Consider the following 23,099-nt stretch of genomic DNA (forward strand, 5'->3'; position numbering starts at 1 on the left):
TGGATCCTGATAATGATACTGACAAGGGCATACTCAAGGCTTACTACAAGAATCACTGTACTAAAACTTTTCATATCATACAAACTAGAGGTGCTGATAACATAATACATTTTTAAATGGCCATAATTGGGTTTTCAAAATGTTATTTATACATGTTTTCTAGAGAATCTGATTCAAGCCATACTTTTTTTTTTCAGGCCCATATGCAAAGCTGCTTCTTGATGCTATGAAGTACTCGGGCTGGTAAGTTACTCTTGTGTAAAGCTGCGTTTATTTTGAATGTATCTTGTGTGACATGATTTCCTAGTGATCCTATATTGAAATTGTACATTTAACTACCTTTCAGCACTGTTTACAAGGATCGGCATTTCTCTTGTGAAGAATGTGATGGATGTGTCAGTGGAGGTTTTGATGCTGCAACTTCTGAGGTAGGCACCGAACTGCATAGTTCTATAGTAGGGAGATAAAGGGCCAGATTTTATATATGATGCCCAAAAATTCAGTACAGTGAATATTTTCACCTAGGCGTATTCTATCAGTGGCGCCTAGATTTACACACAGTATGTAGAATACGCCTAGGAGGACCTCACTGCGCCTAAAACTACGTGCAGCTATTTACTCCAATGAAAATATAGCGTAAATGCCAGCGCGTAGCTTTATTTGCACTGGGCCATATTCTGTAACACCACACGTACATTTTGGAATGCCCACAAAACACCCATTTCCCTAACCACCCCCCTTTTTGCCTGTGCACATTAAAATTTAAGTGCAGTGTATTACAGAATATGCTTAGGAATTTGTGCGCATAAATTCTAATTATTGCCAATTAGTGCTTTATTATTGCTTGCTAACTGCTGTTAACAATGCTGATTAGCTTTCTAAGCCAATTAAGTTACTTGCGTTGTTATAGAAGTTACTTGGATTTCTGCATGGAAATCTAGCTGTGCTATATAAAATCCGGGGGAAAGTGCCTTATAAAAGCCTTCACGCTTGTTTTTTTACATTCAGCTGTGTACAAAATTCAATTCAATATGTGTTAAAGTAGGGATTTGTTTCACTGATCCACAGAAATAGGATATGGATCTCTTTCAGTTCTATTAATTTAGAAGAGACTAAAAGGTTATTATTAAAATACTCCTCACATTGCAGTTTGGTATTTATTATTGCTATTTATTATTAGGATTTATTTACCGCCTTTTTGAAGGAATTCACTCAAGGCGGTGTACAGTAAGAATAGGTCAAACATGAGCAATAGGCAATTACAGCAGTAAAAATATGCAAATAATACAAAGTATGGTATACTAACGTCAACACAATATGTAATTAATAGAGCATTATAATTGATAGTGAAGGGTAGAGCAAAGATGTAACATATAGATAGGTAAGACAGTAGGAAGAGTTAGAAAGTAAGGTGACTGATTTAAAGAAAGTTGCACATGAGGACGGAGAGATGGTTAAATATTACCTCAGCTAGGGTAGGAGTAGATAAACATGTCCTGCTGCAGTATATGCAGCCCGAGTCACTCCTTTTGTGTGTGAGTGAGACTAGAAAGTTAGTTACTTCTTCCAGTAAAGGCCTGGTTGAAGAGCCAAGCTTTCACCTGCTTCCTGAATTAGAGACAGTCTTGTGTTAAGCGGAGCCTTTTAGGCAGTGCATTCCAGAGTGTGGGGGCTACTCTGGAGAAGGCTCGCTTACGGGTATCACATCGTGTAAAGTCTTTTGGAGAGGGTGTGGTTAGTGAAAGGCCTTTGGAGGACCTTAGTGTGGTGTGTGGAGGATCATCCTATTTTTCAGGTACTCAGGGCTATTTCCTTTCAGGGCCTTGAAGATCAGACATAGGGTTTTAAATTTCACCCTGTATTGTACTGGTAGCCAATGAAGTTTTTGCAAAAATGGTGTGATGTGGTCACGTTACAACCCTCTGAGTCTTGCTGCTGCACTCTGAATCAACTGGAGCTGGTGCAGGCCCTTTGTAGTCAGACCATTGTATAGTGCATTACAGTAATCCAGTCTTGATGTTATCATGGCATGCACAACTGGGATAAGATTTACCTTCTCAATGTAAGGAGAGAGGCAGCATAGCTGTCGCAAGTAGTAGAAAATAGCTCTTGAAGGTTGCCTGGATTTGGTGAATCAAAGTAAGTGTTGAATCTAACTGTATTCCAAGGTTCCTGACTTGTGATTTGAGGGGGAGTTCGTACTTCCCATAAGGGATTTTGATGTCAGGTATGTATCCACTTGTGTTAGGGACCCAGAGAAGCTCAGTTTTGCCTACTTAATCTATTAAAGAGTCCTCATTTCTAAAATGATTTACAGCCTGGTTGAATCTGTGTTTAAAATTAGGGCACTATCCCGGTTATCTGGGACATACCAATCTTGCACCAATTGTGAAGAATAAATCTGGGCCCATTTCACAAGTTACTAATTGCAGACCGGTAATGTCTATACCCCTATTTGCAAAGATACTGGAAGCAATAGTCACCCAGCAAACTGTGGAGTATTTAGAACAGTATGATGTCTTATCTTTGTCTCGATCTGGTTTTAGGAAGTATTTTAGCAGTGAAACAGTTCTTTGTGCTATAAGAGCTGAAAGAAATATTGGATTAATAGAGGTCATCAAGTACTACTAATCCAGTTTGACTTGACTTAGCAGCATTTGATGTAATTGATCATGAGATTCTCTCCTGGATATTAGATGCGATAGGCATAGTAGTTTCTGTGTCTCACTAGCTTAATGGATTCCTAACTGTGAGAACTTTCAGGTTAGAATGGGGAATGTAGTTTCACTACCATGGAATTTCAACTGTGGTGTGCTGCAAGGATCACCTATATTGCCCATTATTTTTATGTGAAATCTTTTTATTGGATTGCAAGTAAACATTCAAAGTACAAAGAAATAGCTTATTTTAACTAGCTAAACAGTGGTATAGCTAACTGTCCTCCCACATTCCTGCCTATATCCCCCCCAGTATATCTGTAAATATAGATATGTATTAGATTGAACTAATTGACATAAGCTTCGTAAATTTAATCATATCTTTCTAATTATCTGATGAATAAATGAGGAACTTGGGCTGTTATAGTTCACCACCCTGATTACTAACATAGGCATGAGCCTGAACTTCCCATATCCACCCCCGCCCCCCCCCCCCCCCCCCCCCCCCAACTAATTAAGTCCAGTGGGTTAACTACAGTGACATCTGATTCAAGATTAAGCTATGTGTTAACAATTGAACATAGGGCTCCCATACAGCCCAAAATCTCTGCTTCCTCTTCAAAGTATGACATTCATCTTGAGCCTCCTGAACCATTAAGGTATGCAATGCGTTTCTCCAATGCCAGTATGTGGGTGGTGCTGTCGTCCAGTGTTGCAAAAGTTTTACCTACAACGCTAGTTTTGTACAGAAATGAGCATTCTGCCTGCCCAAGTGGACCCCCCACTCTCTACATATTGAAAAAAGTATATCTTTGGGGGAAAGATCTATGATTCTGTGCAGCAGTTGAGCACAATATCCTATCAGCCTTATCCAATACCTTCTGATGAGGGGGCAGGCCTACAACGCATGGGATGAGGGGGCAGGCCTACAACGCATGGGATAAGGTGACCTCTGATAAGCCACATTTAATACATATCCATAGAGAGACTTTCCCTGTACTGAGCACTATATAGAAATGTGGGGATCACCTGCAAAAATTTAAGTATGTCTACCTCTCAAGCTCCCACCCCCAATTCTGCATTTCATTTCTGGGCCAGGTGTTCTTAACTGCTACTTGGTATCGCTAAGATTAACCATCTTTCATAGGTTAGACACAGGATTGAGAGTTCCCCAAGGAAAAGAAAAAAAAGTTTTTGTAACTGGAACACACCTCTAGAGCATTTGTGCTGCAAAAGATGCAGCACGCAAGTGGAGACTTGCAGATATGTAAAATGGTCCAATCTGTATCCTCACAAGCTTTGTTGTAACACATCTATAGATTTCAAAGTGCCCATTTCTAATGAAAGATCTACAAAGACCACACCTTTAGATGCCCAGCGATGGAAAAATCCCCTTCTGTATTCCCAGACGAAAATCTGGGTTTCCTATGAGTGGTGGTATACCTGTACAAGAAGGATTCCGGTGCAATAAAATTACCAAGTATTACCAAGTATGTCTCATTGAGTGTAGCAGTATACGCCACCATTTCTTGGGGATACTTCCAAAGGCTATATGGAGAAGATAATGAGGGTGAAGGGATCGAAAAAGTTCCCATTCTATCACCCAGGGCATATAATCTTCTGAGCCCAACATCCAATCCGCTAGATGTCTAAGCAGACACGCCTAGTTGTATAAATGTAGGTTTGGTAGTCCAAGCCTCCCCATTCTTCTTTTTTTAAATTATTTCTTTATTTATATATTTCAATATATCATCACAATACGTGAATATGCAATTGGCATTTATACAAGAGGCAAAAAAAAAAATAAAAGGAAATATCATTAACAGCCTTTCTGTCCACAAGTTTAGGAAATTTGGAATCCAAGAATTTAGAATTTAAAGTAAAACATATAGCAATAATTACGGACTAGTGGTTGCAACCTCTGGTTCAGACCCCAGCCTGCATTTAGGGAGGGCACACAACATTCAATTCCACTCTAGCATCTAGAAATTGTTTTAACTGTTCTGGGTCTACAAATTGAAACTGTTTACCCTCAAGCATTACATTACAATAACAAGGAAAACGTAATATAAAAGTTGCTCCCAGTGCCACCACCCTAGGGCGGAGTTCCAAAAAGGCCCTCCGTTTCATCTGTGTAGGCCTTGAGAGATCAGGAAAAATACGAATTTTTGAGCCCAAAAACAGATTTTCTAAGTGTCTCAAGGAAAGCCTTAATACGGCATTCCTATCAGGCTCCAGCACAAAAGTAACAAGCAGAGTCAACCTCTAAGTAATTATCTCCAATGAACTTTCAAGGAAAGAAGTAAGATCCACTCCTTCCCCTGCTATCAGGGGATTTTCTTCCACCACTCCACCACTCCTGATGTAATAAGCCCGAGTAAGGGGAGGCAGTGAGTCCTTATCCATTCCAAGAATATCAATCATATATTTTTTAACCATGTCCAAAGGGGAAATTAAAGGCGATTTGGGAAAATTAAGAAACCTGAGGTTGTCTTCTAGCCTGGTTTTCCAGGTACTCCAATCTTTTATGTAGGAAATTATTATCCTTAACCAAAGCCATTTCTACAGATCCCATTTCTTGAATTTTAGTATTCACAGTCTCCAAATCTAAGGTTTGCTGTGCAGTCTTCTGCGCCTGAAGCAGGGCAGCCTCAGAAAGAGTCTTTATGTCAGAAATATTCATTTTTAAAGTAGTTTGCATAGAAGTGTGAACGCTGTAAACTATATCCCATAGTGACTCTAATGTCACAGTTGCTGGTCTATTCACACCACTAATGGCTGGAGAAGGGTGAGGTTGATCTTCAACACGAGCAAGTTTAGAAACTATATCCTGGGGCAATACCTTTGAAGCTGATTGTAGCAATAGTTCTCGGCGTTGAGATTCAGCCTCCGTTACTGCAGACACTCCCTCAAACAGGTCAGGCTGGGCCCCTTTGGCTTCCTTCCTTGTTAGAGCTGCCAGCAACTCCCCTCCAGGCTGGGGTGGAGCAACTCGTTCCACGGGGCTCAGGGAAGTCCCGTTTCCAGTGGTGTGCTGGAGCCGGCTCGCACCGGCTCGCAAGAGCCGTTTGTTAAATTTTTAAAGCTCTTGCGAGCCGGTTGTTCCGGCAGGCGAGCTGACTCCCAGGGGCGGCGCAACCCGCCACTCTGGGGGGTAAATAGTTGATTCCTTCATTGTTAGCGTCGCAGCAGCAGCCGCAGTGGTGAATCCCTCCCCAACGCTGCTGGACTGAATGCATTACTCTCCCTTGTCCCTTCCCTGCTGAAAGTGTTCTAGTATCTCTCTCCCCTTCTTCTTCCCCCGCCCGCTCTCTCCCTTCAGATCTGTCCTAGTACTGCCCTGCAGCTCCTTCACAGTAGAGCCCCGATGAGCAGAAACTAAAACCAGCTGGTTACAGACTCCGTTGTTACAGCGGGGGGGGGGGGGGGGTTCTGTCTGCCGGATGCACCCTCCCTCGCTCTCACGCACTTCCTGCTGCCAAGAAGGGGGCGGCTCTTCCAACTTGATTCACAACAGCACGAGGCTCCGCATCTGCCGTTTCTACTTCTGGCTGCACTGGGAAAGATCCACGAGACGAGGACAGGTTTGAGGTGAGGGAGCGGGGGGCGGGGGGAAGAGTGCATGAAGGGACAAAGCAGAACAGGGGAGGGGAGAGAAAGAGAGATTGATCCTTCAACACGTTGGGCAGGGGAAGTCCAGCAATGGCATGAGAACAGGCTTGAGGGAAGGGAGTGGATGGGGGGGGGGGGGATAAAGCTGGACATGGAAGGAGTGAGGGGGATGCTGGAATATATGGGGCAAGGGAGGGAGAAGAAAGATGGCACACAGTTGTGGGTTGGGATATGCATTGCTGGACACCAGGAAGAAGGGAATAGGGAGGGGGGCAAGAAGGGGCAATGTTGGATGGGGAAGGAGGAGAGAAAGACAGACAGAGAAGGGAAATGTAGGAATACATGGGAAAGGGGAGGGAGAAGAAAAATGACAGACCTTCTTGGTTTGGGAAAGGGGATATGCTGGACTCGGGGGGGAAAAGAATAGGGAAACTGGGCTTAGAGGGCTCAAGTGTAGGGGCACCTAAAGCTTGCTGCACTGGATTGCCCCATCACAGCTGCCACCATGTCCAAGCATCTAGCACCTCCTTCCCTCCCCTATTCCACCCTCTACCCAAACGGGATAGCAGGTGGAAGGAAACATTGGGGAAATGTTGGTGAGGAGGCGGGTAGACGCTAGAGAGAGGTGAATGGAAGGAGAGATTGGCGGAAGATGCTGGAGAGGAGGCCATGTGAAAAGGGACATCAGGAGAAGATGCTGGAAGCCAACTGGAAGGGGAGATCAGGGGGACACACTGGGTATTGTGGAAAAGTAGATGGAGGATATACTGGCCACAGAAGAAGGTGGAAGGGGGAGATCCTGGAAATGGAGTAACATGGGAAACTGGGGGGGGGGGGGGCATGCTGGACATAGTGGAAAGGGAGATGGGAGGACGTACTGAACATGGAGGTAGGTGACAGGGAAGATCAGGGTGACATAACGTCATGAGGAAAAGGAAGACAGGAGAGATGCCTGATGTGGTTTAAGAAGAAGGGAAAAGAGGAGAGATGTTTGACGAGGGTGAGGGACAGATGGAGAGCTAGATAGAAACAGTAGGAAGAGGGAGCTTGAAGACTGGAGGATGAGAAGGAGACATTTAATTTAAGATGCGGAAAATAAATTGAAGAAAGCGGAGTATGAAAAAAATCAATGAGGAAATGAAGAAGATAGGAATACAGAAAAGAAATGGCAAATGGGCAGGAGGCTCTGGACAGACAGCACACTAAGAGGATAGAAGAAAGAAGAAGCAGAAACTAGGAACAATACGATTAGGGGAAAAAACACCAGACCAAAAAAAGGTAGAAAAATAATTTTATTTTTGATTTATTGATTGAACTGTGTCAGTTTTGGTAATTGGAGGGGAGGGAAGAGTGAGGAAGGAGATGAGATGAGGGAAAAGGAAGAGAGGAGAAAAACTGCATATGGATGAAGAAAATAGGCAGAAGCTGGATCCGCTGGACAGTCAAGTTTGCGGAGGACCCAGCTTTTACTTACGGATGTAGGACAAGAAATGAAGAAGAAAGGCAGAAAGTAAAGAAATAAATGGAAAGGAAGCCCTGGAAATGGAGTTAAGAGGACAGATAGCAGCAGAATCGGATACTGGGCCAGCATGATCAGAAAAACAAAGTCACCAGACAACAAAGGTAGAAAAAATCATTTTATTTTCATTATAGTGTTTGGAATATGTCCACTTTGAGAATCAGGTGCTGAACGTTAAAAGTTTATATTTATTTACTTATTTATGGCATTTTATCCCATATTAAACATGAATTAGATTGGAACCTGGGATCATTTAATATTTTTTTCCTGGCGAGAGTAATGCATTGCCCTCCCTCCCCCCGGCTATAGCCAGCTCTGCAATTTGGGGGGGGGGGGGGTGCAGAGGTAGATGGGGGGGCGCAGTGGTGGACAGGGGGCGCCAAGGTGGATGGGTGAGCGCAGTGGTGGATGGGGGGGGGGGGGAGCGCCGAGGTGGACCGGGGAGAGAGCCTGTTGTTAAAAATTTACCAGCACACCACTGCCCGTTTCCATTCTCAATCAACGCTGAAGCGCCGAGAGTTGCAGAGGGGGTCGAAAAACCCTGAGGACCTGGTTGCTGTGATTTTGTTTTTCTATCCATATTGGTCCTAGTCGCTGATTCTGCTTCTCTCTATCTGTTCTCTTAACTCCGTTTCCAGGGCTTCCTTTCCATTTATTTCTTTACTTTCCTCCTTTCTTCTTCATTTCTTACCCTCCTCTCCCCTCCAGCCACCCTCCTCTCCCCCCTGCCCTCTCTCCCTCTCACCAAGCACCAGGCCTGCCTCCCACCGAGCATCAGGCCTGCCTCCCTCCCTCCCTCCCTTCCACCCAGCAGCACCCAGCATCAGGCCTCCCTCCCTCGTACCCAGCACCAGCCCTCCCTCGTACCCAGCATCAGGCCTCCCTCCCACCCAGCATGCAGCAGCATCCAGCATCAGGCCTCCCTCCCTCCAACCAAACAAGCATCAGGCCGCCCGCCCTGGTGCTTGGTGGGAGGAATGGAGGCCGGCCTGGTGCTCGGAGAGAGGGAGAGTGGACGGACCAGCGACGGCGCGCGTGCCAAAGGAGAGGGCTCTGCGTGCCCTCTCTGGTACGCGTGCCATAGGTTCGCCATCACTGTCTTAGGCTGTGTCATCATCAACATGCTTTCAAACAAATTATCGTTCCCTCGCTGATATTTATGCCTCATTGTGCACCGTTATCCAATGTCTGTAGGAAGATCTGAGCATCCTCCACTTTCTCAAAAGTCTGAATATGTCCATGCGTTACCTGCAATTTTGCCAGGTAAATGAGAGCGAAGCAGATTTGCTTGTGATGAAGCGCCGTGCACAGTTCTATGCAATAATGTTTTTATTCAATCTTCAAGGCTGAAAGTTTGGGGAATCCATGTTTCCAGAAAGGTCGGGAGGCCTTTGTCAGATAGCGATTCCGGTAGGCCAACTAACCGTAAGTTATTTCTTCTACAACAGTTCTCTAAATTGTCCAACTTGGCCTCCAACTCTGAAAGTCTTTTCCATTATCGCCCAAGTCTCTAACGGCGCTGTAGTGTGGTCTTCCAAATCCGACATCCGTTGTAGCCCTGCATCCAATTCTAGTCACACACTGTCCAACCTTTTAAGCGCCTTTTCCGCTCGATCATAAATCATCTGCAGTTTTTTTACCCAGAGCAGCCTCAACTGCTGCTGTGATATGCCAATCCAAACATAGCCGCTGCCGGGCAGCCTTATCCGGCATTTTATGGTCTGTCGGCCTCGGTTTCTCCCTCTCTATCTGGGTATTTTCTGATGTCATCTTTCCAGTTAACGCAGTCCCCCACGATTCTCTGGCAGTATGAGGAAACCGAATGTCTCCTGCTCAATTTGGGATTGACTTTTGGACGTTTAAGCTGGCAAATTGCAGATTATTGGGAGGGATGCATGGAGCTCAGCTTTTCAGCGTCCATCCTGTTTCATGGCGACACGTATCACGCATTATTTTTAATATAGCAATGTCATACTGGGGAGAACGCTAGACAATTATTCAGTGAACAGTTTTTTTCTCTGAAGACAAGCAAGCTCCAATATTCTCACAATATTGCCCGGCCTGGCAATATTGCCATAGAAAAAACTAGTGCTTTTAGGAGTTCATGGTTGAGTGCCTTCCCACGTGCCGCGCCAGTTTCGCTTTTTCCACGTGAGGAGTAGCTGCTTTTTGTGGTGGCTCCACACACGCCGTTCAGAGCGTTTTTTTTATTTTAGAGTGCCTTCGGCAGTTCTCTTTACCTGCTTCTTTTGTCTTGTTTGAAAAAAAAAAAAAAAAAACCTTTAATTTTTAGGCCTGTCTCCCCCCCCCCTCCCCCCCCCACACACGTATAATTGTCCTTTATTTTTCGACGTGGGCCGTTTTCAGGTCTGCCTGGTCTGATTTGGCCGGTGTGGTTTTTCCTTCCATGTCCACGAAGGCTCCCAGTGGCTTCAAGCGTTGTACTCGGTGCAACCAGACCATCTTGGGGAATGACACCCATTCGTGGTGTCTTCAGAGCCTGCTTGTCTTCGGAGAATAAATTGTTCACTTCATAATTGTCTACCATTCTCCCTAAGGATGACATTGCTATATTAAGAATAATGGGTGATGCATGTCAGCACGATATGGGGTGGACGCTAAAAAACTGAGCTGTGTGTATCCCTCCCAACTGTGTCCTCTGCCTTCGTATGAAAAAGAAGACACAGGTTTCCCGAGAGGCTCAACATATGAAGATTTTTGGAGCCAGGTCCGGTTCCTCAACATTGGCATCGACGTCAAGCATTGCACCGACACCAGGAGCCCAGGTAGGGATGGTTGCTTCGAGACCCCGTGACACTTTGAGCAGTTGAGTGGGTCTCCACCTGTCTCAAGGCCTTCTGCTGTGCAGGCCCCCTGGGACTGTCCATTGTCGTACCCAACCCCGAGTCGACGAGAGAATTCAATGTCTTCCACATCGGCACCGAGGTGTATGGGTGACGTGTGTCGGATGAAGGCCAAGAAGCACCAACACTGATCTCCTTCGATGCATGGTGCTGGGAGCTCCGGGGCGCCAAGGGATTTGGCACCCGAGAAGCGTCGACGCCGGGAAGACTGCTCCCCCTCTATCCAGGAGGTGCTGACGCATGTGTCTACAAGCAGCCAACATCCTGCACCAGCCCCGGTGATTCTGCATCCTGTGCCTCAGCTGACGCCACAATCTTTCCCTTGATAAGCGCATCTGGGCCTTGCTCCCTGAGCTTCTGGATGGCCTAATGCAGCAATGTGCATCAGTATTGGGGGTGTTTGCGCCTACCATACCTCCTGCTGCGGCTCCCAGACCACAGTGCGGCCCCCGACGCCAGCACTACTTGCGGTACCGGTGTTGACAGCCACCCAGGCCAGCACCCCTTCGACATCGGTGGAGGAAGTTTCGCCATAGTCAAGACGGGAGCCATTTTCTTGACTCCGCTCTTGAGGACATGGGTCCTCTGCACCGAGGCGGACCTGGTCTTGGACATCCCGCTATTTGACACCGAAGAGGAGCGCTCATGGGAATCAGAAGAGGATCCCAGGTACATTTTCTCTAACAAATCCTATGGGATTCCTTCTGAGCCCTCATCTCCACATGAGAGGAGACTATTTCACTTGAGAGCCTCTCTTTCACCTCTTTTGTACGGGAAATGTCTGAGGCCATAGAAGTGGAAGATGAGCCCAGTGCCAAGATGCTCGAGGTCCTGGACTACACCTCCCCTCCTAAGGAGGCAGTGACTGCTCCTCTCCACGAGGTACTCAAGGAAGTCCTCATTAGGAACTGGCTGTTCCCTCTGTCTGTCCCTGTGGTCCCCAAGAAAATAGACACCCAGTATAGAATCCACGGTGAACCTGGGTTTGTGAGGTCTCAGTTACCTCATGATTCCATGGTGGTTGACTCCACTCTCAAGAGAGCCAGGAGTACTAGTGACAATGCCTCGGCTCTCCCAGGTAGAGAAGCTAGAACCCTGGACTCTTGGGAGAAAGATGTATCGGGCCTCAATTCTCATCGCCCATATCCAGTCATACCAGCTCTTCATGAGCGTGTACTTGTGGAACTCGGTGAGGCAGCTGTCAGACTTGGTCGATGCACTCCCTCTGAAGCAGGCCAGGCCGTTTCGCTAGTTGGTCAAGCAACAGAAGCCGTGTTGTGTCATAAGTTCTTGACCAGGGGCACTTATGACACTTTTGACTTGGCATCCAGGATCTCTGCCCAAGGTAGAGCAATGTGCAGACTCTCATGGCTGCGGGCCTCTGACTTGGAACATGCTGTTCAGCAGAGGTTGGGGGATGCCCCTTGCGGGGGGGGGGGGCAATCTTTCTGAAGAGAAGGTTGAGGAGGTCGCGGACCAAATCAAGAAGCATACTAATACTATCTCTTCTCTCTCCCGCTGAGCGTCTTCTGGATCTACCTCCTCATCCAGGAGGTATTTTGGCAAGTCGCAGAGTGCTCCCTATTACTACTGTAGGCATAGGTACACTCCTGCGGCTCGCCAGCCTTCTCAGGCTCAGCCTCAGAATGCTCGTCAACAACATGCACCTAAGGCCCCTGCTGCTCCCCAGCATAATCAAGGGACAAGCTTTTGACTGGATCCAGCAGAGCAGAGCCGTGGTCAAAGTGGCCTCTCATAACCTCCGATTGGTGGGTTCTTCAAATAGTCTGGCTCAGATACACCCTCAATTTCCACCGAGAGCCCATTCTTTCAGCTCTCAGCACAAGCAGGTACTTGCAGAGGAACTCTCCACCCTTCTCTAAGCCCATGCAGTCAAACCCGTTTCACCAGGGGAAGAAGGGCAGGGATTCTATTCCATGTACTTCCTTGTGAAGAAAAAGGCGGGGAGATGCATACCATCCTAGTCCTTAAGGGCCCTGAAGAGATTCCTAGTCTGTGAAAAGTTTAGGATGGTTTCCCTAGGCACCCTTCTTCCCATGATGCAAGAAAATGATTGGTTATGCTCTTTGGACTTGAAGGATGCATATACACACATCCCAATAGTTCCAGTCCACCAGAAGTATCTTCTATTTCGGCTGGGAACACATCAGTTTCAGTACCGCATGTTGCATTTTGGCCTCGCGTCAGCTCCCAGAGGCTTTACCAAGTGTCTAGCAGTAGTCTTGGTGTTGCTAAGCAAACTGGGAGTTCATATATCCACTTATCTCGACAATTGGCTGGTGAAGAGCACCTCGGAGGACGGTGCACAGGAGTCCATGCGGATGATTTGGGTGCTGGAGCTACTAGGGATCGTTATAAACTACCCCAAATCCCATCTCCATCTTGTTCAGCAATTGGAGTTCATAGTAGCCCTGCTCGCTATGAGGACTGTTCAAGCCTACCTCCCAGAGACGCGTTTGGACAATCTTGTTTACCTTGTGTCCAAGGTTTGGACATTGCAGCAGGTCACAGCATGGCAGATGTTGAGATTGTTGCGCACATGGCTTCCACAGTGTACGTCACACCCATGGTATGCCTGCACACGAGAACTGCTCAATGGACCCTAGCTTCTCAGTGGTACCAAGCCACAGGGAATCTAGAGGATGTCATCCAAGTGTCCCCAGAGCTTGTACGCTTTCTTCAGTGGTCAACAATTTGGTCCAATTTGACCTTGGGACTTCCATTCCAAATTCCTCATCAAAAGTTGCTGACAATGGATGTATCTCTCCTGGGATGGGGAGCTTATGTAAATGTGCTTCACACTCAAGGAGCTTGGTCCCTCCAAGAAACGAATCTTCAGATCAATCTCCTGAAGCTCCGAGCAATCTGGAATGCTTTCAGAGATCAGCTGTCCCATCAAATTATTCTAATTTTAACAGACAATCAGGTAGCAATGTACCTGGTGTAATGTATTACACCAATAAGCAGTGGGGCACCGGATCTCGCCCTCTGTCTCAGGAAGCTGTTCAGATATGGCATTGGGCTCGCCAACACGGCATGTTTCTCCAAGCCACTTTTCCGGCAGGCATAAACAACGAACTGGCCAACAGATTGAGCAGCATAATGCAACCACATGAGTGGTCCCTAAATATGAGCGTAGCCTGCACCCCCTCGGTAGATCTTTTCGCCACTCAGATCAACTGCAAGGTCCCTCAGTTCTGTTCCAGGCTTCAAGCCCATGACAGAGTAGCGTCAGATGCCTTCCATCTATACTGAGGGGACAGGTCTTCTGTATGTGAATCCTCCCATACCTCTAGTGGGAAAGACTTTGTTAAAGCTCAAGCAAGACTGCAGAACCATGATTCTGATCGCGCCGTACTGGCCGCGGCAGATATAGTTCCCTCTTCTTCTGGAATTGTCCTCCAAAGAACCGTAGAGATTGGAGTGTTTTCTGACCCTCATCACACAGAATGAGGGGTCTCTTCTACATCCAAGCCTCCAGTCTCTGGATGTTGAGAACCTAGAATTTGCTTCTTTGGGTCTTTCAGAGGGCGTCTCCCGAGTCTTGCTGTCTTCCAGGAAAGATTCCGCTAAGAGGTGTTATTCTTTTAAATGGAAGAGGTTTGCCATCTGGTGTGAGGGCACGGCCATAGATCCCCTTTCTTGTCCTACACAGACCCTGCTTGAGTACCTTCTACACTTGTCTTAAGACCAACTCCGTAAGGGTCCACCTTAGCGCAATTAGGCTTACCTTCTACATGCTGATAAGCACTATCTCTGGACAGCCTCTAATTGTTTGCTTCATGAGAGGTTTGTTTTTGTCAAAGTCCCCATCAAGCCTCCACCAGTGTCATGGGATATCGGCGTTCTCACCCAGCTGATGAAAACTCCTTTTGAGCCACTGAATTCCTGCCATCTGGAAGGTCATATTCTTGGTGACTGTTACAAGCTGAGCTTCAAGTCTTAGTAGTGGATGCACCTTATACTAAGTTTCATCACAACAGAATAGTCCTCCGCACGCACCCTAAGTTCCTGCTAAAGGTGGTGTTGAAGTTCCATGTGAACCAGTCAGTTGTCTTGCCAACATTCTTTCCCCGACCTCATTCCCATCCTGGCGAAAGCAGCTTGCACACCTTGGACTGCAAGAGATCGTTGGCCTTTTACAGGGAACGGGCGAAGCTCTTCCGACAGTCCGTCCAGCTTTTTGTTTCTTTTGATCCCAACAGGATGGGGGTCACCATCGGGAAATGTGCCATATCCAATTGGCTATCAGATTGCATTTCCTTTGCTTATACCCAGGCTGGACTGACTTTAGAGGTTCATGTCAAGGCTCATAATGTCAGAGCCAGAGCTTTGTCGGTAGCCCACTTGAAGTCAGCCTCCATTGAAGAAATTTGCAAGGCTGTGACATGGTCTTCAGTCCACACATTCACATCTCATTACTGCCTTGAGCAGATTACCCGATGCGACAGTCGGTTTGGGCAGTCAGTGTTGCAGAATGTATTTGGGGTCTAGAATCCAACTCCAGCCTCCTAGGCTAGTTTTACTCTGGTCCAGACTGCACTTTCATCTAGTTTGTATATAGTTTCAGGTTAATCTGCGTTAAATCCTTGCCGTTGCGAGGCCCAGTTGACCAGTGTTTGTTGTTCTGGATGAGCCTGGGTGCTAGGGATTCCCCCACTTGTGAGAATAACAGAGCCTGCTTGTCCTTGGAGAAAGCAAAGATACTTACCTGTAGTAGGTATTCTCTGAGGACAGCAGTCTTCATATTCTCACAATCCCGCCCACATCTCCTTGGAGTTGTCTGTTTACATGTTTTTATTTGGGGCTTTTCTATTAAACAGAGATGGCGCGTTCATGCAGGGGGCGGAAAGACACTCGCACATGCTTGCCTGAGTATGTCTCGCACTCCTAAAAGCTCTAGTTTTTCCTATGGCAATATTGCTGGGCCGGGCGACGAGGGACGGCGTTTACCCACTTGTGGGAATATGAAGCCTGCTGTCCTCGGAGAATATAAATTAAAATTGAACCTGGATAAGAAACTTTTATTGCTGTTTGTCAGAAGTTGAAAAACATGTGGCCTAGCTGACAAGAAATATTTTTTTACTCTAAGAAGGTTGAGAAGAATTAAGTGCTCTTTTGAACCTTTGCAATTTAGACTGATAGTTCAGGCAGTTATCCTGAGTCAGCTGGATTATCTTCCATCTAATATAAAAGACTATTTTGATCATTATTTTCATTCCCAAGAATAAAGTTTTGGAATATTATCCCAATAGTAGTTAGATCAGTTGATAACTTACTTTGCTTTAGAAAATAATTAAGCTTGGCTTTTTGAGAAATATTTATATTGATCTTGTTTTGCAAGCCATTTGTATTAGTTTATTATTTGTTCAGTGTTTTATGTGGTGGGTGGTGGTTTGTATAACTGAAAACGTTCTCAATAAAATATTGGGGGAAAAAAGATATTCTGTTTCTCATATTTATTTTGTTCCCAGGTATGCCTGGTCTTATTTATAAACTGCACAGAACCGTTCAGGTAGTTGAGGTATAAAACTGATAGTTTAGTTTTGCAGAAATCTTTAGCTATCTTCATAATTTTTGACTCATGGATGTTGTTACAGCAGAAGGGTTTTCCACCAAGTATTGTCAAGTGGTGTGAAGACTTGCGCAATCAAGGCTTTTCTTATTTTAGACTATTTTTATAATTTACTTTTTAATTGATAGTGTAACGGGTGTTGTGTAAATGAAAGAAATAAACGCCTCCTTTAGTGCATTTTAAAATTGTATTTTGTAGACAGCAAAACATGAAAAATGAACAAGGGTTTGAAGACTTTTATGAAGCACTGTAAATGTGCAGAATGGTAGCATTATCTGGCAGATTTGATAGTTATTTGTCTACTCTTGAAAAAATTATGGCTAAGAGGCTCATTTTCAAAGCACTTAGCCTCCCAAAGTTCCATAGAAACCTATGGAACTTAGCCTCCCAAAGTGCTTTGAAAATGTGCCTCAAAATCAGTTTTGTTAGATTTCTGCCTTAGTATTTTTGAAGCTTGGTGGTCATATGACCCAACCAATTTTTATGATCATGTGTATCCATTTGACTACTGAAGGAAAAGAGCCAAGCATTGCTATTTTATGCATTCCTTTTTCCTGTGGGTCAGTACCATTTTATTATTTTGGCCTAGTGCCCATGAAAAGTTTACTGTAGTTTTAAGTTATAATGCTGGATTTCTTATAAGAGGTGCATTTTTTGACATTTCACGTAAGTGCCCTTTTATAAACTCCCCGTGTCTGTTCTTTTCCTTTTTTTTTTAATATATATATTTCTTGTCTTCAGATTGTATTATGCCAGAATAACATTCGCCGTCAGTCTCATATGAACCGAGTGGTTGCTCATGAACTGATTCATGCTTTTGACCATTGTCGTGCACATGTTGATTGGTTCAGTAATGTCAAACACTTAGCCTGCTCAGAGGTAAGTTATTTTTTATAGATCTGTGCTTTTTTAGACTGTTTCTCTTTATCATGCACAGTATTTAGTTTTCTAGTATTAATCTAATATTAATAGTGATTCAGATGCATCTTTTGATGCTTTCTATCACAGTACTGCCATTATTGAGAGCTTACTTTCTTTAATTCACTTCTCGTAAACATTCAGTCTCTACATCTGTTGTGGTTCACAGGAGTAAAGGTAGACAAAACTATTAGTTTAAGTGAAGAATGTGACTTTTAAAAACAAGGAGCCTGGTACTGAGTGGCAGGCATTTAAATTGTGTATTCAGTGATGTTATACGTATAATCAGCAGTGTTTGTATTTTCAGCCAAAATTATATATATATAATCCAGATTTGGCCATGTTCTGGTTTTGGCTGAAAATGGCAGTGAAACTCCCTCGACCAAAAGTGGGTTGCACGGCCCCCCATCAAAAAAACTGCCACCCTCCCTGGGCCTGCCTTAGAAGTCTTGGTGGTTTAGTGGCCTTGTTGGGCAGGTGCGATCCCCACTGTCCATGCCAGTTCAACAGTCAAAAATGGCTGCTGGGGACTCCCAGGGCAGTCTTGCAGCAGCCATTTTGAGATTGGAGCCAGGATAGGCAGAGCAATCCCCAGTCACTCCTGCCCATGCCAGTTACAGCTCATGCTGGTTTCAATTTTTAAGTGGCTGCTGTGACCTGTGGAAGGCCCCCAACAGCCATTTTGATTTGATGCTCGCAGGTACTTTGTTGGTATTTGACAGAGAAAAGGCTGTTATAGCTGTAATCTTTGTTATCTTGAGCAAAGCACAAATGGCACTTCTTTGGCATCATCCATTATTAATTTTAAAAAATTCCATACTTCTATCCTTATTTTTCATACATGAAATATAGTTGCTGTTTGAATTGACAAGTTTCTGAATTTTGGCTTTCTTTTCTGTTGCCATATCTCTCTATATAAAACGCACCTCCAACGTTCTAATGAAGCCTCTCTTAGCAAAGTGAAGGGGGTGAGATCGCATTGTGTCTGCCCCGCCCACGCGTCAAACGTGATGACGTCGAGGGCGGAGCAATGACACAACCAATCGCATTGCTCGGCAGCGAAGCGTCAGGGAAGGAGGCGGCGCTCTCGACGTCTAGCCTTCCCTTCGCTGTGTTCCGCCTTCTTCTGACGTCAAGGATGACGTCAAAAGAAGGCGGAACACAGCGAAGGGAAACCTAGACGTCGGGAGCACCGCCTCCTTCCCTGACGCTTCGCTGCCGGAACCGCCACGGAGGTAAATTTAAAAACAAGAAAAAAAAAAACCACGCATGTTGGGGGGAGAGAAGAGGGTGGCCAGTAAAGTACAACAATGGGAGCGGGAGGGCAGGGGAGAAACGACAGCATGGATGCGAAGGGGGGGAGGGGAGAAGAGGGTGGCCCAGGCTGGCACATGGGAGAGAGAGGAGCATGGATGCGAGGGGGGGGTCATGGAAGGGACAGAGGGGACTTGCTGGAAAAGGATGAATGGAGGCGGCAGGGGACAGAGGAGCATGGATGCCCATGGATTGGGAGGGCAGGGCTCAGGGAGAGAGGGCAATTGCTGGAAAGGGATGAATGGAGGGGACAGGGGACAGAGGAGCATGGATTGGGAGGGCAGGACTCAGGGAGAGAGGGGAATTGCTGGATAGGGATGAATGGAGGGGACAGATGGGCATGGATGGATATGGATTGCAGGGCAGGCCTCAGGGAGAGAGGGGTATTGCTGGATAGGGATGAATGGAGGGGCCAGGTGACAAAGGAGCATGGATGGGCATGGATTGGAAGGGCAGGACTCAGGGAGAGGGGAATTGCTGGATAGGGATGAATGGAGGGGACAGATGGCCATGGATGCATATGGATTGCAGGGCAGGCCTCAGGGAGAGAGCGGAATTGCTGGATAGGGATGAATGGAGGGGCCAGGTGACAGAGGAGCATGGATTGGACTCACACTTTCACTCTGACTCTCAAACAGTCACTCTCACATACACTCTCCCAAACATACACACTCCGAGGAAAACCTTGCTAGCGCCCATTTCATTTGTATCAGAAACGGGCCTTTTTTACTAGTCATAAAATAAAACAAATGGAATTACTGAGAAACTACAGTCTCTGGGCACTGCAGAAATGTTTGCTACAGTGGAGAAAGCCTCTGTCTAATGAGGCAGCAGTCAATGTGCAGTGTATGTATGTGTAGAAGACAAGAGTATGGAAGGACCAATGGTCTGCCACAAAGGAACTAAATTCAAAAGTCAATACGTGAAATATTCAAAAAACATTGGGGCTCCACGATATACATGGAAGGAGCTCCGAGGGGAATGAAGTTCATCGGTCTGATGATACTTTCGGAGTATCATAAGACCAGACAGACTTCGTTCCCCTTAGAGCTCCTTCCATGTATATCGTGGAGTCCCAGCGGTTTTTGAATAGGCTGAATTCAGTTAAACACCAGATATTAACACAAATTACTAGATTCCACAGCGCCCACCTCCACATCAACCATCCTCCCATCTGCTGATCAGCTTGCCACATTCTTTAAAGATAAAATACTTCGTCTCAGGAGATCGCTACCATTGCGCTGTTCCAGAATAGATCGGTTCATCGATGACCTAGTTCCGGATCCAGAGGGGTATCCAGTAGATAGAACGTTTTTGCGCTTTTCTGCACTTACTGTCGATTCTGTTACGCAAGAGATCCGCAGATTCTCCAGTAAGTTTTGCTACTTGGACGCCTGCCCAAACTATTTACTTAAAAGTGCACCTATTTGCTTTGTTGCTGATCTAACACAGCATCTGAACTTCATGCTAGGCAACGGATTCTTCCCTGACGCCCGTGGGAACATACTACTCACCCCAATTCCAAAAGATGCCAAAAAAGATAGTACTGATCTAACTAACTATTGCCCCATTGCATCAATACTGTTATTTGTAAAGCTAATGGAGAGCATGGTGAACAAACAGCTCACCGAATATCTGGACAGGTTCTCCATATTCAATGAATCACAGTCTGGATTTCGTACTCTTCACAGCACTGAAACTGTGCTTGTCACACTTCTATCAAGCTTCAAGCATGAAATAGTATTAGGAAGAAGCATTCTTTTACTGCAATTTGACTTGTCAAGTGCTTTTGACATGGTGGACCATGCCATCCTGTTAAGACTTCTCACTACTTTGGTATCGGAGGGCATGTCCTAGCTTGGCTAGCCAGTTTCTTAACCACCAGGACCTACCAAGTTAAGTCCAACTCACAGTTATCCTCTCCGTGGCACCAGGTCTGTGGAGTGCCCCAAGGCTCGCCGCTGTCCCCTACTCTCTTCAACGTGATGCTGATTCCCCTGGCCGCGGCCCTTTCAAAGCTTGGTCTTCACCCATTTATGCAGAAGATGTCACTGTTTACATCCCATTTCGGACAAGCTTTGCGGAAATCACTAATGACATCAGCCTTGGAATAAACACCATGCTCACCTGGGCCAACTCCTTCAAGTTAAAGCTTAACACCGAAAAAACTCATTGCCTTATCCTTACCTCTCCCTTTAATAAATTCAGACCCGCTACCTTAACCGTACCAGGCTTTACTTTGCCCATCTCTGAGAGCCTCCGTATACTAGGTGTTATTGTGGACCGGAACTTAACGCTGCTAGATCATACCATCTCAACCACCAAGAAAGCATTCTCCTCTCTCTGGAAGCTAAAACTATTGAAACCCTTATTTCCCAGTATTTTGCAATTTAGTCAGATCGTTAGTCTTAAGCCGACTTGATTACTGCAATGGCATATACGCAGGGTGCACAGGCGTACTCCTAAAAAAGCTACAAACCGTCCAAAACACAGCAGCTCGACTTATCTATGGAGCGTCAAAGTTCACCTGTTCCAGGCCGCTTCGTGAGAAGCTACACTGGCTTCCCGTGCAGGAGCGCATAACTTTTAAAATCTGTACTCTAGTCCACAAGATTCTCTATGGAACAGCCCCAGTGTACATGGATGCCCTTGTCAACCTACCACCAAGAAACTCGCTCAGAACTGCCCGTTCTTACTTAAACCTCCATTACCCTACGTGTTCTAGACTCAAGTATAAAACCACATATGCTTCCACCTTTTCCTATGTCAGTACTCACTTGTGGAATGCACTACCTAAATCAGTGAAAACGATTCAAGATCACCTGGCTTTCAGGAAGTCGCTCAAGACCTGCTTATTTGGGCAAGCGTACCCTAAAGATCCTGTCCTGCCTCACTGACCTCAGGACACTGCTCTTATGAACTGACCCACTTTCTCTTTACCTCTCCACCCCACTTATCCCTTTCCAGTTATTGTACTCGCCTATTTGTTGTTTAATGTTGTAAGCCACATTGAGCCTGCCACAGTGGGAAATTGTGGGGTATAAGTGCTGTAAAATAAATAAATAATAATAAATATTGACCCCTGAAGCAGGCATCGATTTTGCCGAAACACAGTTCCTTGTTGAGTCTGTATCTAACTGATTTGACCTTGGACAATATCATTGTATTTCATTTATTGACCTTTGGGTTTCGTTCCTATGTGGCCTATGTCGCCTTCTGTGCTTTTTGTCTACATAAGGAAATTGCCTTCCTGGTGTTTGTGTACGTGTGTAGCCATGTAGTGAAGTACTGTAGACCAGAGGTCCCAGCTGGATCAGTGCATAGTGTGTTGCTGCTGCTATGCTGATTTGTTGGCTGAGGCTGGAGAGACTAGAGGCCCTGGGTTCCTGGAGGCACAGGAGGGCTGGCCAGCTGGATTAATGTGTAGTGTGTGCACACTGTCTACTGCTGCTGTTCCTGACTTGTTGGCTGAGGCTGGCGAGATGAGAGGCCCTGGATTTCCTTGGAGGCACAGGAGGGCTGGCAAGCTGGATCAGTGCATTGTGTGTGCACAGACTGCACACGGTCTGCTGCTGCTGACTTGTTGGCAGAGGCTGGAGACAGAGAGATGAGAGACTGAGGCCCTGGATTTCAGTCACTTCATCAGTTTTGCCTGTGAGACCTCCTACCACCAACAAGCAGAAATTACTGACAGACTGCTGCAGGACAGAATTAATGTAAATTAAGACATTGCAGATTGCACTGCTTTAACAGGTTTATTTAATTGGAAGTAATTTGCTGGCTTGGATTTTGCAGGTCTTACCCGAGTGAAAAGCTAAATAAGCCCGTTAAACTAGTATGAAATGCCTTAATTTATAGTAATTCTGTCCTGCAGCGTTTTTCTTTTGTTGTCCTAGTTTATATTCCTATAACAGCTAAGTTATTTTATTTCATTTTTACTATACATAGGCGTTTCAGTGTAACACACAAAAAAAAGTTGTGTATGATGTCCACCTGTACAGACTAGTTAGAATAACTTCCAGCTCAACACCCAGAGCATCCCAGCACTACTCTGATAGTGCTCACAGGAGGCTCTTAAATAAACTAGATGGGCTGAAGATAGGTCCCAAAGTGGTGAACTGGTTGACGGACAGACGACAGAGGGTGGTGGTAAATGGAGTTCGCTCGGAGGAGGGAAAGGTGAGTAGCGGAGTGCCTCAGGGATCGGTGCTGGGGCCGATTCTGTTCAATATATTTGTGAGTGACATTGCCGAAGGGTTAGAAGGTAAAGTTTGCCTATTTGCGGATGATACTAAGATTTGCAACAGAGTGGACACCCGGGAGGGAGTGGAAAGCATGAAAAGGGATCTGAGGAAGCTAGAAGAATGGTCTAAGGTTTGGCAATTAAAATTCAATGCGAAGAAATGCAAAGTGATGCATCTAGGGAGTAGAAACCCACGAGAGACGTATGTGTTAGGCGGTGAGAGTCTGATAGGTACTGAGGGGGAGAGGGATCTTGGGGTGATAGTATCCGAGGATCTGAAAGCGACGAAACAGTGTGACAAGGCGGTGGCCGTAGCGAGAAGGTTGCTAGGCTGTATAGAGAGAGGTGTGATCAGCAGAAGAAAGGAAGCGTTGAT

At 45.7% G+C, this 23,099-nt stretch overlaps 1 protein-coding gene across 2 annotated transcripts in view; it reads left to right on the top strand.

Moving 5' to 3' along the window:
• Positions 1–23,099, top strand: part of ATP23 (ATP23 metallopeptidase and ATP synthase assembly factor homolog) — a 71,382-nt gene that overhangs the window by 24,044 nt on the left and 24,239 nt on the right. For both annotated transcript variants that reach the window (XM_030216605.1, XM_030216606.1), the window contains 3 exons: positions 198–243; positions 347–428; positions 16,990–17,127. In XM_030216605.1, the coding sequence (XP_030072465.1) occupies positions 198–243; positions 347–428; positions 16,990–17,127 (266 nt within the window). The remainder of the gene's footprint in view (positions 1–197; positions 244–346; positions 429–16,989; positions 17,128–23,099) is intronic.

The sequence above is a fragment of the Microcaecilia unicolor genome, chromosome 10 (assembly GCF_901765095.1).
Source record: "Microcaecilia unicolor chromosome 10, aMicUni1.1, whole genome shotgun sequence".
Classification (NCBI taxonomy): Eukaryota; Metazoa; Chordata; class Amphibia; order Gymnophiona; family Siphonopidae; genus Microcaecilia; species Microcaecilia unicolor.